The sequence below is a fragment of the Saimiri boliviensis genome, chromosome 4 (assembly GCF_048565385.1).
Source record: "Saimiri boliviensis isolate mSaiBol1 chromosome 4, mSaiBol1.pri, whole genome shotgun sequence".
NCBI lineage: Eukaryota > Metazoa > Chordata > Mammalia > Primates > Cebidae > Saimiri > Saimiri boliviensis.
Window position 1 is genome coordinate 138,976,520 of NC_133452.1, and position 19,333 is coordinate 138,995,852.

The 19,333-nt window shown below is 38.1% G+C and overlaps 1 protein-coding gene across 3 annotated transcripts in view; it reads right to left on the reverse strand.

Annotated features, from left to right (window-relative positions):
* EXOC2 (exocyst complex component 2) overlaps positions 1-19,333 on the reverse strand; it is a 216,493-nt gene that overhangs the window by 99,424 nt on the left and 97,736 nt on the right. For all 3 annotated transcript variants that reach the window (XM_039462698.2, XM_074398378.1, XM_074398379.1), the window contains exon 11: positions 14,469-14,587. In XM_039462698.2, coding sequence (XP_039318632.2) covers positions 14,469-14,587 — 119 coding nt within the window. The remainder of the gene's footprint in view (positions 1-14,468; positions 14,588-19,333) is intronic.

Below are 19,333 nucleotides of genomic sequence, written 5' to 3' on the forward strand. Positions count from 1 at the left end.
ACCATTGCACTCCAGCCTGGGTAACAAGAGCGAAACTCTGTCTCAAAAAAAAAAAAGCAAAAAACAAAAAACTGTCTTTATTGTCTCACACTCAAATACTGCTTGTTTAATTCTCTTCTCAGAAGTTTTCCAGAAAAACCGCAGGATAAAGTCTATCTCAATGTTTTCCAACCCAAATTATCTTGAGAATTAGGAAACAACTTCTCTAAAACAGATTGCAAAAGCCATTAGGAATAGAATTCCATGTTGCCAAACAAGTTAGTAAGACATTGACATGAAGTGGTAAAATTTGCCTGTTAGTCTGTAAACACCACTCTAAGCTCTTTAGCTGAGTATTAAAAGGCCTTCAAAATAAACTGAATTCAATGTTCATTTACAGAGTATTTATAGTACTGTGCATAGGACACTTAAATATTCTCCCTACAAAAATGTACCTTACAATTTCCTGTCTTCTTTGCTATACTCTCTACCTGAAGGCCTCATTCATTATTTCTCTTCATCCATTTAAACCCACATCCTGAAGATGCAACTTGAAATAAAGCTATTACATAAAGCCACCTCTTACTCTTATCTACCTGAAGTGCAATCTATCTTTTCTGCCCTCTGACAGCAGTGAGAATGTATATAATTTAACTGACTTCATATTCTACTGTCCATAGTTTACTAACAGCTACGTATTGCTCATCTCCACTGCTATCTTCTCAGGGATAAGAGCTAAATATATACCCATATTCCCCACAGTCACTGAAACTTCCACAAATAACTCCCACCCACATGTAGTAAGTGACTGACACTAAAAAATACATTTTTTTATTTTATAACTTAATAAAATATTAAAAGCCTATGGATTTGTTTTCAGGTGCAAAACACGTTTATAAATTAAAGTAATATGATGGTGCCTCTGATAATGCAAGCTATTCAATAACACTTAACATGTATTTATTGAGCACCTTCCACATGCGAAAAATTGCAGGCCTTGGGGATAAAGTGATGAATAATATCTAAGGCCCTGCTCTCAAGGTGTTTACATTCTGGTGATGGAAGCAGAAAATAAACAATAGATAAATAAACAATAAAAATATAGTACAAAGAAGCACAAAGCAGAGTAGGTAAACAGAGATTGTATGGTGAGAGAAGGCCCGATCTCAGGGCCCTTCTGTCGCATGCCGCTGGACGAGACGCACTATCATCTATCTCCCTACATACTCACACATTCTACTTGGTCGGCCTTATAGAAATAGAAATTAAACCATTTGAACAAATTTCTTAGTGCAATACAAATTTTTTAGAAGACTTACAATGTTTTGACCACTGTGATAAATAAATGCTGTGCATACATTTGTACTTTGGAGTATATTACAGCTAAGATGAGAAGACTTATATAATCCACTATGTTACAAGAAATATGTGATACAGAGTAAAAAAATACAGTGAAGAATTTTTTTTCTAATTGACTTTTTTCATATAAAATACAAGTGTGTGTCGACGTTTTAGTGATTTATGACATTTTCCTTTGAAGTTTATACAGCTGTCACTTCTATCAATTTGAAATTCAGGAAATAAATACCAAAATATAAATTTTCTAACATACTTTAAAGAAGAAAATAAAGGGGCCCAAACTTAGCAACACATTAAAAATACATATACAAATTTATAATTTATATTAAAATGTACATTTTAAAAGTATAATAAGAGAACGCTTTAAAATGTTAAATTTCACTTACTTTTGAAGGTTTCAGGACTATGAATTTATTATTAAGAAGGAAAACACTTCCTAGTTTCCTGAAAATACACTATATACCATTCCCACAAATAATACGATTATTTCAGAAAAAGTTTTCTCCCCAAAACTGGTATTTTTATAACTTTAAATTAATATTAAACCATTTTGATATCTTGACTTTTGTAATGGTTAAAAGATTGACTTATCTTTTCCTTTAATAACAGAAACTGTATTAATTAATATGCTTTTGTTCTATTAGAAACCACATCATCACTTTTCTGTATCAGGAAAAGAAAGGTAAACATGGGCTAATTTTCTAATTGGTACCCTGGCATTACCAGAAGTAAACACAGCAGCAGGGAGCTAGAACAGCACATGCCAGTCAGGACTAATCAGCATCTGGAATACATTTGGAAGGTGTGTTTTTGTTGAGTGACCAGAAGGTAGAGCTTCACAGATGCACATGCTGTGTGCATGAGCCCTGCAAACTAAACAGTGGGTATTGGCTTAGAAATAGAAATGCCAGATATACGTGATGGGGAAGAAGGCAGCAAATCACACTGCCATGTGTGTACCTATGCAACAATCTTGCATGTTCTTCACATGTACCCCAAAACCTAAAATGCAATTTAAAAAAATGTATTTCTCTCCCTAACACTTGTACTTTTCTTACTGTAAAAAAATCATCTTAGCATGAGTTGTTTTATAGAGAATTAGAAAGCTTATGCTTTGAAAAGTAATATAAACATTTTAAATATCAGTTGTCACAAATTATTTATGACCAAGTGTCAAAAAACAAACAAACAAAAAACCTTGAAAATTCTGACACTCCTTTTAAATTACATGACTTAATATTTCTAACTCGCAAAATTATCACAAGTATGAACTGGTTTCATAAGTAAGCATTTCTATAAAAAAGAAGAAAAATACAGTTTCTACAAAATACAAAATCAGCAAAAGGCTTTAAATATTTCACGTATCAGCCTATTTTGTCTTGTTTCACCTTACAATATTTTAGCAATATCTCGTTAAGAAAATTATGCATATTACATAAAGCACATGTTGGCCGGGTGCAGTTTTTAACATCCCATAACAACATAAAATTGTGTTTAACTCTGTCCTTTTTAAACTAATGCTGCATTCATATGAGTTTTGAGAGGTTACTTGTTTTCCTGGCAGTAAATTTTCTCTAGAAATGAACTATTCCTAGAATTTTTTTTTCTGGATGAAAATTTTTAAAAAGCCTTTTGTCAAGTAGGAAGTTATTACCTTTAGCCCTGATAAAAGGTTTTCATTTGGGCCAATACTAACAAATTGTTCCCCACATTTGAAATTGAGGCAGGGACTGATTTTATTCAGACTCTTCATGGTCATGCAGTTGGTATGGGGTTCTGCGGCAGTTCACAGAGCCACTGACCTATCCTGTAAGATATACCGGTAAAAATTAGGGCTTTGTACTATGCAATTTTAAAAGTCTTTTTAGCTATACAATTCTGACTCTATGATTCAAAGTTTAAATTAGAAACTTTAAATCACCACTGAGAACACCACAGAAAAGACACTTACTCTGATCACTATTCCTACAATTTAGGAGATTGATCAGTGGTGGTGTCATTTTAAATGTATAAAGTTTGCCTCTACACATACAGCAAATGTGAAAATTATGTCTTAAAATGAAAATTACATCACAAAAATATTAAACACAATAAAAAAGTAACAGTGAAAACTATATCAGAATTTTATGATATTTGTTATGGACTTCAGTGTGGCTATTTAAAGATAGTAAGCCCACTAAGAAACACACTCAAATGAATAGGTGCTTGTAAGATCAAAAGCATTTGGTTGTAACCTCTCAAAGTTACCTGAGGAATAACTATAGATTACTCTGAATACAAAACTGCAAACGGGCACAGGACCCTATAGCATGAGAAATCATCACTATAGTATTTCTGTATTTCTAATTATAAAATTCTATGTAACATTTGTAGGAAAAATGATACAAAATAAAATTCTGGAAATAAATATTCTTAGCATCTAGCTGTATCTTTTAACTGCCCCACATTAGTATCTGAGTTATCATTTCATCAATATATCAAAGGAAAGATACATGTTATCACGAATGCTTGTAAGAAGTATCTTGGAAGAAAAAAAAAAAACCCTTTAACCACTTAACATTAAAAAAAAGACACAACTAAGTTTTTAACTACTGGAAGTCAAAAGTTAGTATTTTATTTTTCCAGTTAAATAATGCTTCTATAACATACGCTTGCAACATCCTCAAAATTCTTTTTTCCAATTTTAAGTATGCAAATATAAGTAAACATAAAATTAGAAAAAAATACCTTTGGACATTTTATTTCAACAAGAGAAAAACAGTTGGAAAATTTGTTTTCAGATGTTACAGAAATTATTTTCTTCAGAACACTAATGAAACAATCCTAGTAAGTTCACTAGAAGTGTAGAAATAATCAAAAATTTAAAATTTATTATTTTTCTAAAAGAAAATAAACAATCTTTGACAATTTGCCATGAACAAATGGAAACATCTGATATTTTTTCCCAACAATTGTGAAATTTCTACTATACAAAAACTTCAGCTTCAACTTGAACTATCAGTCTGGAAAAATCTTCCAGACGGCTAAAAAACTTGAAGGTTTAATAACTCTAAATCCTACCATACTTCAAAAAACTGATAAGGACTTTAAGAAGACTCTATAGAAAATGCTTATTATACCTAGAATTCTGTACAACTTCCAGGAAATCTTATCAGTCAAATCCTTTCCACTCAATGCTGTGCAAGTCTTTCTGATTTTAAATAGTATTATTTTTTAGCAGACTCTATATGACATAAAGGGCAGAAGAGACCCTTCTTAAGGGAAGCCTGCAGATGCAGAGCCAGGTGAGTAAGATTACTGTGTTTTCTCATCCTTCGTGCCTCCTATATCAAGTTTTCTCACAGTCTACAATAGTGTGGGGAACACTGATCTGCAGCCTCAGACTCTCAGAAGGGTGGTCGACTTCCTCACTGTCCTTAAACACCTTTGAACACATTTTCCTGTGCACAGCGGGCCCTTGTCCTGCACAGCAGCCCGACCACCCACTGTTGCTTGTTGACCAAACATGGGCCGGGAGCCTCTACAGACACAGGCAGGATGGGATTCCTTTCAAGCACACCACACACAAGAATTTCAATGCCAAAGCTGGGGGTGGGCGTATCAAGGCACAGTTAAAAATTCCTCACGAATTAAATCTGTGTCTACAGATAAAAATGCTCTTTGATCTTCTGATTATACATGTATATACATACATACATATGTATATATATAACATTTTAAAAGTTCTGACAGGGGCATTTCCTTAAAGAGAATCATTTAATTGAAATTAAACAAAGGGAGGCATAGTTAAGAAGCCCCTATTAACTCACTCAGGATTGTCCTTCACAGGCTCCAGGCTGCATTTTGGATGTGTATTTCAATATCATTCAAAGCCAGAGTTCAAAAAAGGAAATGTAAATTAAAAGCAAAAGTACAGGTATAAACTTTGAAGAAGTATTTATTAGCTACTATTGGCTAGTTATGCAAGAATCATGTATTTGTAATAAGTAAGCTGGAAAAGTGAATAATCAAAATGAAACGTATGATTTTATTAAAGTCCTATGTCTTTTAGCAGTTTCATATAGATTTATATGCAGAAAAATGCTTAGAACATATAAAGACATCACAAACCTGACAGAATACAGAATAAAAATGCTTACCATAATCAATATTTTTAAATTACCACGTAAAGTTAGTATTCAATGTGTGTCTGACATCATCAAATTTTTTTTTCTATGAAGGACAGGGACTAGACATGAAACGACTTCTGGCTGCCAGAAGTCTTCTTCCAGATGCACAGTAAGCCAGGGCAGTATAAAAGAACCAGCTGCTACAATCACAAATTGAAAAGGTCCTTTTCACATAGCCTTTTTGGCCTGTCTAATCCAAAAAAGATAGATTATTCATTGTAAGGTGACTAGAATCTATTATAAAATAGAAGAAACAAGAAAAGAGACCTTAATCCAACTTTTTCCTGTGATATTCAACAGCTGTTCCTTTACTACACGGAGATGTACAAATGAGTGCTACGCTATTCCAAAAGAAATCAAATTCTCAAGTTCTCAGTTCAAAAAAAAAACTGCTTAATAATTACCAGTATTAAGTATTAGCCTTAATTTTAATTTGGAGGATAAAATTGCTTTCAAATTAGATTTTACATCAAATCATTATGTAAAACAATGATGTAAAACTTGCTGATCTGCATGCTGGTAATTAAAACTATACTATTCACAAATAACAGTAACAGTTTCTGGCCAGGCGTGGTGGCTCACGCCTATAATCCCAGCACTTTGGGATGCCAAGGCGGGTGGATCACGAGGTAAAGAGATCGAGACCATCCTGGTCAACATGGTGAAACCCCGTCTCTACTAAAAATACAAAAATTAGCTGGGCATGGTGGCACACGCCTGTAGTCCCAGCTACCAGGGAGGCTGAGGCAGGAGAAATGCTTGAACCCAGGAGGTGGAGGTTGTGGTGAGCCGAGATCGCACCATTGCACTCCAGCCTGGGTAACAAGAGCGAAACTCTGTTTCAAAAATAAACAGTGAGAGTTTCTAATGATAGGCATTTCAAGTCTATGTTGCGATATAATAAATATCACCTGGGTTTTTTTCTTTTGTTGAAAAAGTGACAAAAGGGAAAGGCAAATCTGACCACTGCCTTGCTGGAGGGAAGGTAATTTTGATTGCAATCATAAACTGGCACTCTTCTTCCACTTCCCTCTCCTGAATCTACTTTCTCACTCTTATATATATATAGATAGATAGATAGATAGATACATAGATAGATAGATAGATACATACATACATACATACATACACACATTATACATAGTATAGCTTCTAAATCTTAAAGCAGGTAAATAAAACTTCACTAAGCATTTCACCTCCTAAAGACAATTCTGCAAAGCCTCTGTCATCACAGCATGAAAACGAACAAGTGTACAGCAGAAGCCTCCCAGGTGGTCAGCCCACTGGCAGCTGCACAGAGGTCACAAAGGCACCACCCAGGTGCTTAGCTGCAGGGAGGGGAAGATGGAAATCCAACTAGCATCTCATCTCTTACTTCTGCAGTTATGCCTTTCCTTTTTTTCTTTTTAAACCAACCTCTCTCATCTTGGGTTCATGCTGTGATAAATATTCAGGAGAGAAACAATGTTTACAATCTCTAGAAAATTTACTCCATAAAAGTTTACTAATGTACATATTCATATGATAACTTTAAAGTTAAAATTATAATTTTATTAAAAGATTTAGCATATACACAACAATAAAATTATACTGACTTTTTAACCATGGAAATATTTGTATGGTTCCATAGAAAATTCAATGACTCTGCTAACAATGGTTTCCTAATGGAGGTTGTAATTTAATCTAGCATACAGAAAGTCTACCTAACCCTGTATTATGGTAATACCAGAATTATATGTAATATTAACTCCATACTCTTTTAAAAAAAAGATATAAAATATGTACATAAAGGTCCTAGCTGTATTTTTAAAATATCAAGATATAACAGTTTAGTTATACTATGTAAATTCAAAATCATAAATAATTGTAGTAACATGCTTTATGCACGTATGTTATGAGCTTGAGTTGACATGGACTTTGTGTATCTTAAGGTTTTTGGAGTAACATAAATGTTTTTATTTCTTTCAGCAAGTAATTAATATTCTAGTGAGTGTTAGAAATGGTAGCTATTTAGCATAGACTATTCTTCAGTTTTCTTTCTATAATAGCTCCACCACTGTGATGACTCAAAATAAACCACTCAGGTGGGACATAACATCTCTAAGTTTTCAGAGAGAACCTGAGCCAGGTATAAATGTCTTTCTTTGCACTCTGTGGCTATTCTTGAGAACTTATTGCTTATTTAATACTGTGGCTCGTGTTCTAAATGTTGCCTACTGAACCCTAATTCTAATATGTCCTTTTGAGAAGTTAAAATTAACTACATCTCTGAAAGACAAGAATAATTACTTTACGAGTAGCCTGATGCCTTTTCCCTTTAGTTATTAGACATAGCCAGCATATATTTTAACTCACATTCAGAACAAAGAAAAAACACCTTTGAAGACCACCTTTAAAAATCCTGTTTGTGAATGGCAGTAGGGGGTTAACCAAAGGCTTTTCCTGTCAGGAAACCTGAAGACTCAGTCTAATTTTGGACCTATTTCACAGGAATTTTAAGAGACAGGTGACACTTCTTATAGGGTTGTAAAAGTTTAACATGTGTAACAATTCAGAACACAAGGCTGCTTTGAATATGGGGGAAGAGAAGCAAAATAGTTAACCTGTTGAGTTTGGAAAAACACAATAAACTCTTCCATTACTATTTAAAGGTTTCAAGGTGACTTTTTAAAATGTTAACCTTAGTTTTATTCTTATTTTTCCCATCTTTTTCACCCTTAGAAAAACCCAAAAGATCATATTTGGGCTACAGAGTTAGAGGCCGGACTAGGCATGCGGAGCATGCGGGGGAAAGGATCAGGTGTGTGCAAGGTGCCAAGGGTAAGCTCTTGTTGTGTCCTCATGTTCTCCTCTGAAGGGCACCATCTGCTAGCACCTGTGTATGCTATTACTACAAAATTGAGTCCAGAGATCTAATGCAGGACTCATAGGAATATCAACCTTACGGCCAACCCTACTGCCAAATGCTTCATCTACAAAAGGATCTTTCTTGGGAAAAGGTAGCTTTGCATGTAGGACTGCTGTCTCTGAAAATCTATCAGCATCTTTGCTCACAGAATTTCCTCTGAAGACCACTGGGCTACATACAATTAACATTTTTCCCCCAAAGGGAAAAGCAAAAGTCTTTGCTTTAAAAAATTAGACTAAAAAATATTTACATGTTAATGAGATTTCTTAGATTCATGCATAAAAGCCACACTTACTTTAAAAAGACACCCAGAATTATTTTTGTTTGAAATATTTATAGTCTTTCCATTTTAAGTTGTGTTTCATTTCACAAAGCTATCTCAGTTCTTATCCGTTGCTGTGGATTTACTTGAACAATTACAAGCATCTCTCTTCCACAGTGTTAGTAGTCCAAGTACAGATATTATAATAGAGGAGCTATTTAAAACTTGTTTCTTTATATTGGAATGCAGCAAGCTTCCATTTTAAAAGCAGGCTCCTGAGAAAACTCACATAAAAACAATGCAGCTGGCTGGTGCAGTGGCTCACACCTGTAATCCTAGCACTTTGGGAGGCCAAGGTGGGTGGATCACAAGTCAGGAGTTCGAGACCAGCATGACCAACGTGCTGAAACCCCAACTCTACTAAAAATACAAAAATTAGCCTGGCGTGGTGGTGCCTGTCTGTAATCCCAGCTACTCAGGAGGGTGAGGCAAGAGAATCACTTGAACCCAGTCGGCAGAGGATGCAGTGTGTCGTGTCACTGCACTCCAGCCTGGGCAACAGAGCAAGACTCCAGCTCAAAAAAACAAAACAAAACAAAGCAAGCTTTGTAACAAAGTACCAGATAAAATGTAGGCAGTCCTTTTAAGGCAAATCATTTCGAAGCAATTTCTTACAATAGTAATTGCCTTTTCAAATGCTCTAGCCTCCAGTGGACAGCTATAATCAATTCAAGGAAACAGCAGGGACCAAGCAAACAAGTACTCTGTCACCAAGCACTGTCATCAGAAGAGAATCAGACACACTTGAATCAAGACAGAGGCAGAATCCGCTGTGGACACCGGCTCTGCTGCTTTACATCCAACTTAGGTGCTATGAGTTCCTTTGGCGCTGATGGGAGCACTGTGGACATTCCCAGGAACAGCCTTATGGTTCCCAGGATCTCTGCTAGAGGACTGGATGCTCTCTCATGCACCTCCATTTTCTTAACTCGCTCATTCTCAGAGCACTTAATTACATTGAACATATGATTTTGGAGGTTGGTGATGAGGTCTACATAAAATTTCCTTAGTAGAATTCACTCATGTAGAGCAAAATAGCATAAAAGTAATAAAGACCAGAAGCACTTCATCTAGCTTGGCTAGTTTCAGGGGCAGCTCTTCATGAATCCCCAAATACCAGCCAGCCTTTCCTTACCAGGGAAATGCTCATCTGCTCTGACATCACATTCAGAAACCCTGTTTGATGCCATATTTGCTCTGACAATGTAACACAGAGGGAGGTGTTCAGTAACCTATTTCCGTAACTCTCTGGTCTGGAGGAAGTGCAATCAGGTGAGAGGGAAAGAGATCTGGACACCCGCCAGTCCCACCCCTACGCAGGATATGGAGGACGCAGGTCTGTTCCCTGGCTTCTCTGAGACACCTTTGTCACATGCGAAATAGATCTAAAGTCTTCCACAGAACTAGACAGTTTCTGATTTCTTCCACACCTAAAATGTCACAATTATGAGGGGATGCTCAAAAGAAATTCCAAATAATATTTAGTAGGCCTTCCCCATATTACCTACATTTATGTTACATATAATTAAGACAATAACAAAACATCCACCGAGGGTCGCTCATCAACAACAGTTATAGATTACATAAAAGATTTGTGAGTATTCCCAGCCTAAACTTCTAATTAAGGCAAATATTTTATATAAACACATGCACACATACTCATACACAGATATAATGACAATGCCCGTAGATGTAAATGTAGATATGTATATATTAAAGTTAACATGTGTGCAATGACAAACATAAAGAAATGATCACAAACAAAAATGCCGAAGTGCAAACTGGCCAAAGCACCCTCTGTTTCACTAATGGCAATTCTTCTTGCATTCGAAGAAATGTTCTGTCTCCGTCTATGCCACATTTCATTTATCATTTGCCTATGCATTGACTATCAGTTCAAAGGGAATAGTATTGATGCACTTAGAAAGATACTGGAGAAATTAAACTTTCTGAATTTGATATTGGGGTATTTCATATTTGAAAAGTATTAATATTTTAGGTAATGATAATAGTATTTTGGCTACAGTTTTTAAAAAGAATCCTTATTTCTAAAAATTACATACTGAATCAATTATGGATAAAATGATGTGATCTGTTTTAGAATAATCAAGGGTGAGGAAGGGGAGAGAGAGAGGGTAGATTGGCTATGAGCTGATAAAACGAGATTGGCTATGAGGTAGTGACTGCTGAAGTCAGGGTGAATACATGGTGTATTGTTATATTATCCTTTCTGCATTTAAATACATGTGGGATTCTCCAAAATTTAATAGTGAAAATTGCTTCTGACCTAAGTTCAATAAACCACCCCAATTTTCCGGTTAAAAGACTCTTATGTGCTAGAATTACCGAGATTTAGATTAGCAGTGTTTGCAGAAAATGACAGCGAGAACAGTTAAGCATGTTCTGAGTATCAAAAGAAAAAAATCAAATATAGCCTATTAATTTAAGACATGTTGTATTGTCATTCAAACTGTAAAGTTCGAAGAGTTGCAAGAAATCGTTTCCACTTTCTAATGAAAAGATGAAGTAATGAAAGTCACCTGAGGCACTGCTCCCATTTCATGTACATTCTTTCCATTATTTTCCAAGTGATGACAAGGTGGGTAACAAGCCTGCTCAGAGTGAGTTACACAAAAGCTCGTTACTTCTCGTTTTTCCAAAATGCTGATTTTAAGCGGTTTAGAGTGAATATAGATAGCAACAAATTAAGATGTCAGGAAACGAGGGATGAAGGTGTGTTTCCCTCTATCTCTGAGAAAGATTCAGACCTTTGGTGATGTAATATTGGCTATCAGATATTTGAGATAAAGATATGATGAGACATATGAAATTTTCTGGAATTTTTCCAATTTCAAAAAGTCCGTATGTTGTCTTCATAAATTACACACATATTCCAGAAATTCAAATGTTTTCATACAAATTATGCATTCAGATTGTTTCCAGAAAGAATATGTGGTCATCACCACCTTTGCTGGAGAGCAGTGACATTTGCTGAGTACCTACAAAGTGTCTGGAACGCTTCTCCACACCTATCTAGAGAACTGACTGCCGTCATTTAGGTTCAACTGAAATTTCACCTTTTCTAGGAAACTTCCCTGGACTTCCCCTCAACCAGACTGCACCCTCCTGTCATACATTTTCAGAAGATTCTCTACTCCCCACTGCCTCACACTCTTCACAATTCCAACTGAACACATACTATCTATGTGATTTTTTTAGATGGTGTGACTCTCACTAGACCTCAAGCTCCAAGAAGCCAGCTTGCACTGCACTTCCTGCTCCTGGCACAGCATCCAGCACACTAGTGATCAGCCCTGGCTGCACATGAAACTCCTGGGAGCTTGAAACTCGGACTCCACCTCCAGAGACTAGAATGTGCTTGGCACGGACGGAGGGCTACGGCCAGGAATTGATAACTGGTTGTTAAAAAGCCCCAGTGGACTCTGGTGGGCCCTCAAGGTTGACAGCTCTGTTGAACAGAGTAGACTCAGAAACTATTAGTTGAATCAACAGAGAAATAAATATGTAAGACTCTCTAAATATTCCAAAGACTACAGACTGTGCGTAACATTTGCTGTTTTCACTTGCTAAAAATATAAAATAATTAATGACATTAATGGGGATGTTGATACGGCCTCAGCAAAGAGATATTTAGGTTTTCTTAAATATCAAGCACAGAAAAAACCAGAATCACAGCTGGAAAGTACGCAAACCCAAGCCAACTAATTCATGACAAAACTATGCTAGAAATAAACAATGTTAACCTCTCCATTGTACTTCCTTCTATGCCAAGATGGTCCTCTCGGCATAGAACAGCCCCTGGTCTTCCCAGGGACCTGATGAGGACCACTACTGCTTACATCATCCCATTAGGGGCTCAGGCCACTGACCCTGCATTTGCCAGGGTCACCACCAACAGGCTAAGTGCAATTGTAAGGGCACTTCTCTTTCATCTTCTGCTTCATCTTAGCGATTCTGCTGACCACTCCCTTCTGTGTTTCCCTCCTGCCATGACCGCCCCTTGTTTGTCTCCTTTGCAGGCTTCTCTTCTTCTACCAGCCCCTTAAACATCAGTTGTCAAGACTCTTTCCTGGGTTTGCTTCTTTTCTCATCTTCTTGGGTGAATGCATGAGCTCTCAGGGACCACCTATATGCCCACTATGCTCATCTCTGTCTCTAAATCCAACTACTTCCCTCTCTACTTACATGTCAGACAACCCCAAGTCACGCTGTCCAGACAAAGAGGTGGAATCATTTTTCTCCCCTATGTTCCCCAACTCAGTGGCACCATCCCCCTAACTGGCTGCCAATCAGCCATCTGGAAATCACTGTTCATCCCTTCCTCCTCTTCATTTGCCCATCACCCTGTCCTATCAATTCTATTTCCTGAAAGCCCCTGGAGTCCATGCTCTTCTTCCCACCACCTGCACACCAGGCGGGATGCCTGTCTCCTTACCAGCTTCGCTGCTCTGGGCTTGCTCCGTCTCAGCCACCCACCATGGGTGGCCAGTCATCCTCTTTTCAAAAGTAAGTCTGATCTTGTCTTCCCCCACCCCACCAACCCCCACTTAAAATCCGTCAACGACTTCCTGTCACACTCGGGATGAAGTCTGAATCTGTCACAGTGGCCAAGAAAGTTCAGCTCTTCACTCCACCTCCATGCTCTAAGTTCCAGCCACAGAGGATTCAGAGGCCTTCTCATGCTTGAAAGCTGTGCACATTCTGTCTTCCTGGAACAGTCTTAAATGCTTTCCTCCTTTATTTCAAGAGATGTCACATCCTTCATATCTCAGAATGTCACTCCCCTGACCTCAAAACCCTGGATCAGAGGCTACTCCTAAGCACTCCAATGTCACACAGAACTTCCCCAGTCATAGGAAGCAGCACATAATACAGCTGGCAGGTTACTCGTCTCCCCCATTATGTTGTGAGCTTGCATGAGCCAGGCCCTTGTCTGTTGTGCTAACTACTGTGGCTTTAGCAGCTATTGGTGTCTAAAGCATAGCAGGCATTCGATACACTCAATATTCTTCAAATGATAGTATATAAACAAAAGCCAATAAGCCTGCATGCAAATAGCCCTTTGACTTCTCTCTCCCAGCTTCCCTCAGGGATCTACACTGGTAGTCCCTTTCTCAGGCTGAGCTGGCTACTAAGCTATACTCATCCTTCCAGTTCTAATACGGAAGTCTTTCTGAGACATTCCCTCACCAGCCATCTACAGCCTTCTCCTGACTTACTCCCTTTTGGAACATGCTGTTTTTTTTCTCTTCATCACCTGTCCCAGTGTTTGATTGGGTTGGTTACACGTTCACTGACTTTCCCTTCCTCTAGTAGTAACTCCGGGAGACAGTGGCTATGTCTCACTAGCACTGGGTGCAGTGCCTGGTGCAGAGCAGGGCTTAACATACTCCTGATGAAACAATGCCCCGACTGACAGTTAGCAACGACCAACATCACTTCCTCAGCATCATGCTGCCTGCACCGAAACGTCAACTGCTCCCTGATGCAAACCTCTGTCAACACTGCCCATCAACCACAAAAACAGACATGGTAAAAAAGTTGTCCCTTTTCATTAGCATAATGCTATCCAGTGGCCAAAAAATCCGCAAAACAAAAAAAACAGATACCAAGAAAATTAGGTAGTCATTCCCTTCATCATTAAACATTCCCAAAATGTATTAAAACGACATGAAGGAATCACATAATACAATGGAAGAGAAATCCTTGCCTCTCAGGTCTTTCACGTAGCCCTCTTTGCAATTGTGCATGAGCTGAAGGATCCACTTGTGTTGGGCTCCAATGCATTGCCAAGCAGGGTCACCAGGGGCATGAAGGTCAGACAGGTACCTGAAAAAGCAAGTCCAAGGTTGAGCAAGTAGGCTTTATCCCTGAGAAATGAGGCCAAAGGGAAACGCTAGGATATATTAAAATCATTACTTTTTAAAGGCTAGCTAAAACTGTATCAATTAGTCTTGTCCCCTGTCAAATAGTAGTCTTTAATATTTAGTTCTCAATTAAATATATTCGAATTTCTTGGCTGGGTGAGGTGGCTCCTGCCTGTAATCCCAGCACTTTGTGGGAAGCTGAGGTGGGTGGATCACCTGAGGTCAGGAGTTCGAAACCAGCCTGGCCAACATGGTGAAACCTCATCTCTACTAAAAATACAAAAATTAGCTGGGTGTATCGGTGTGTACCTGTAATCCCAGCTGTAAGGCCGGTTGTCTCGCTGGAAGCCGGACGGACAACACCCACCCCTCTCCATGTCTGATAACAGCATTATCATTCCGGACGCCTTACTCAGCATCTGGCTTCTCCATGAGGGCTCCCCTCACCCACTTCTGCATTCTGCTTCCAGATCTATATCCAGCACTGGACTATGCACTCTCAGCATTAAACTATGCATTTGAACCTGCCAAAATTTTAAAAGAATCCCGCCATGCCTTACCCAATGGCAGCTTGCTCCATACGTCCTTAGCCAGCCCACCCCCGAAAAGTCCAACCTCCCCACCTATAGTGGCTCGCCCCATCTGGGCCCTGTCTCCCTACAACTAATAAAATTGCCTATGCTTTGTTTCCCCAATATCCAATCAATCGCCTCTAACCCCTATAAAACCCCCTGCCCTGAGAAGTTAAGTGTGACTTCTCTGGCCCCATCCCGGACCATAGAACCTGGTCCAGGAGCTGAATAAACTGGATTGGCATTTTCATATACTGGCCTCAGTTTCCTCATTTCAACTCAGTAATATACCTTACACCAGCTACTTGGGCCACTAAGGCAGGAGAATCGCTTGAACCCAGGAGGCAGAAGTTGCAGTGAGCTGGAATCTCACAACTTCATTCCAACCTGGGCAACAAAGAAAGATGCCATCTCAAAAGAAACAAACAAACAAACAATATTTAACAAAAGAGTAGAGTTTAAAAAAAACTTTTCATATAATTAATAAATGATAGAACTATTAGTGCTTTGTAAAAAGACAAGGACAATTTGTAGTGATTCTATCTACCTGATGAGAACTTTTCTTTATATTTACATTTAGTTCACAGAGTTCTTGTGCTTAGTTCAGAGTCATATTAAACACAGGTGGGAGCCAGCAGATAGATGCTGGGCAAAAACTTTTAAAAATTCACTGTTTTAAAATTCCTTTCTGATGTGAAATATGGCCACGAGATGGCAGTACAGCACTGCTTTCTAAAACGAAATGAGGGTTAACTGAACTGTGAAGAGATCTGGTGACAACACTCACCTCTAAAGTCTACACTTATGACTAAAAAAATATTTCTCTAGAAAATATAGTATAGTTCAGTGTTTTCCTTAGTTTCAAAATAGTTCTTAAAATATTTCGAGTCTTTGTATATAATACATCCAAACCCATAGAGACCATTTGAATATATTTCAATTGAAAAATTTCTGTCATATATTATTTAAGAGTTGGCCATCAGCCCTCACAAAAACATATAAATGTAGCAAGCTAAATTCAATTAAATCAACTCCAAAAGTATGTCCAAATGTATTTATTATCTTACAACTGTTGTTAAGCCATATTCCATCCTTTGTCTCTGGGTTAGAGGTTTTTGTTCAGTGGTAAACCATCATCAATAGCTCCAAGCTGACCTCGAGCCAGACCTCGGTCTCTCAGGGATGTGCCCATGCTTCCAGCCCATTCTACCAGTAGCAAGATGTGCTACTCAGGTATCTCAATCAGCAGCCAATCAGAGGAGAAACAAATCCCCTTTGTAATGTGTTAGCAACAAATAAAATGCTGAGAACACTGACATCACACTTACGAGCTATCCCCATGGACCCTGACCTTCCTAGCTGATGGGGAGGGCCTGGGTGCTGTGGAGAGCCAGGTGTCCAGGCATCTGCAGAGGAGCCACACTCAGGCTGCCCAGAGGCGGCCGAGAGCTGCCATCTCCTCAGGATGTGTCTCTGTGCTGAGAAAGCAGAAGGTCAATTAGAAGGAAAGAGCTTTACTCAGATTAAGAAGTCACCCAGGACTCCTCCTCAAAAATGAGAAGAAAACTACAATGTAATAAGTGACATCTGGCCTGCCATACGGGATTCATTTCAGATTCCAAAATCCAATCTGATTCTCTCTCTCACACAAGGCTTTCCTCTTTTATTACTTGAATGATAAATATAACAAATAATACGTTGTGTCTTTTATTCCCAAAGAATGTGATTCTCTGCTTTCCTGCTGGGGATAATGCATTTCAGCGTTCTCCCTTAACAGGCTTGTTCTGCCTCCCAACACCTCTGCTATGCTTTCACCTAACACTTTTCACTCCCGCAGTCCGCAGATTCAGTATTAATAGTAAAATACAGGGATATTCTTTTAGGGACGTTGTTCCTTTTAATGTTTAAGTTATTGAATAGGAAGGTAGACTGTTCATTACAAGGGTTCTTTCTCCAGAATACAGCAAGAGTAATCAATAAGCTTTGCTTAGTAACCTTTAACATTATACGCCTCTTCTAAATGTTGACCATGTCCTTGTAAAACTTAGTAACAAAAGATTTTTTTCTATTATCTTATTAACGATTATTAAGGTAAAGGAGTTTATAAGAGTTTTACGAAGCAAGATAAAGTTGTTCTCTTAGAAATTCTAGACTCAGTTCAAAGTATGACAACTTGTGCTAGGCTCTTCAAATAAGTTTCTTGTTTTCTTTTGGTATGCAGCTAAAAATAAGTAGTTTCATTTCAAAGCTCTTTGTTTAGAATATGATACATGTTATTGCCATTTCTTTTAAAACTGTATATTAAGAACACTTTTTAAAAAGGCTTTTTAGATTAAAAAGCAATGTAAAGAATGTTAATTATGATGAACACAGGTTCAGTATTTTAAAATTTAAGAATTAAGGAAATTTTTAGTCATATTAGGATAAGATCACACCGCAATGGAAAGAAAAATGCAGGGTTTTGCTTCCTGTCAGCATTAAGACAGAATAAGGAGAGGGAGGAGAACTGGGACAGTTGAAATTAGATAAAATAGTCAACGATACTAGAAAAAAATCGTGAACAATAGTAAGACAATATAGTGGTAATCTGATTTTCACTTCTACCATGCATAACTTGGACTATGTAAGAAAACTAATACATTTTTGTTCATGATACAACTATCTCTAGTCCTACCTGGTGTTCATGAATGACAAAGTCCAAAAGATATTTGGCCCACTTCTCATCTTATTCTATTTCTTAGTGACTAAAAATTTAATTTAAAAAAGGTAACAATTGTTCAGTGTCTTCTCAAAGCAACATAAATAAAATAATCATTAAAAATACATAAACTATTGTTGACTTGTTTATATTACTGCTCTTTTGTCTTTAAGATGACAAGAGAAAAGGTAGTTAAAAGGCTACTTAAAAGAATCTTTTTTGCCACCATCACCTTTTAAAAGATATCCAGTAAGTTAAATAGTCATAACAACTACAAATGAGTTATCCATATAGACGGTAACTCACAACATAAAGAATTTGCACATTCAATAATATTTAACTCATTACTGGGCAGGTTTAAAATAACAAGTGTAAACTGGTGACAAACACACAAAGCACACACAGTGAAGGAGCAGAGCGGAAAACAGCAGCCTCAGGACGTCTGACACTACCCAGCTGCATGTCCTGGACACAACCCTCAACCTCCCTGGAACTCCATAGCTTTCTAGGTAGAAATGAAGCAGTTGGATAACTGAAGTGTGGTTTATTTCCAGGTCTAAATTTCCAGGAGTCTGCAAACCAGGAAAATCCCCCATATACATTCTTTCTTGTGGAGGCAGCTTAGAGAGACGCAAGGGTAGGCTTTAAAGCCACACAAACAGGCATCCTCCTTGTCACTGTGTGTGCTGGGCAAGCTTCAAAGTCTTCACCTGTACAACGGGTACCACACAAGCATCCTTTCATGGTGGTGATAAGGATTAGAGAGGACATGCAGAACACATCCTGCCCAGTGCCTGAGCTCGCAGCACACATGCAGGGGTAGCAGCACGCAATCACACAGCCCTCTCTTTATCCCACCGACAGTGCCTCTGCTTGCTTCCTCCTGGGCAACACTAGTGTGCTGCCAGTGACGATGGATCATACTCCTGCCGTATGCCTTACAGATCCTTTCCCCGTTCACAACTGCACACATAGCAGCTTTCAGGCCAAACCCTCTCTCCAAGACAGTCTTTTCTTTTCAGAGACATGGTCTTGCTGTCACCCAGACTCGAGTGCTGTGGCATGATCACATCTCACTGCAGCCTCAAACCCCTGGGCTCAAGAGATCCTACTGTCTCAGTCTCCTGAGTAGCTGGGACAACAGGCATGCATCCCCGCATCTGGCTAATTTTTGATTTTTTGTAGAGACAACGTTTCACTATGCTGTCCAGGCTAGTCTTTAACTTAGACTCAAGCAATCCTTCTGCCTTGGCCTCCCAAAGTGCTGGAATCACAGGTGTGAGCCACTGTGCCAGTTCCTGAGACATTATTTTCAAAGGTCACATGGGGACCACAGCTAAATTCATAAATACATTGTCTATCATTTTATAACCACTGAATATTCAACAAACTTCACGAATTCAAGAGGAAAACCATTAAATTTGTAAAATAACTTGTT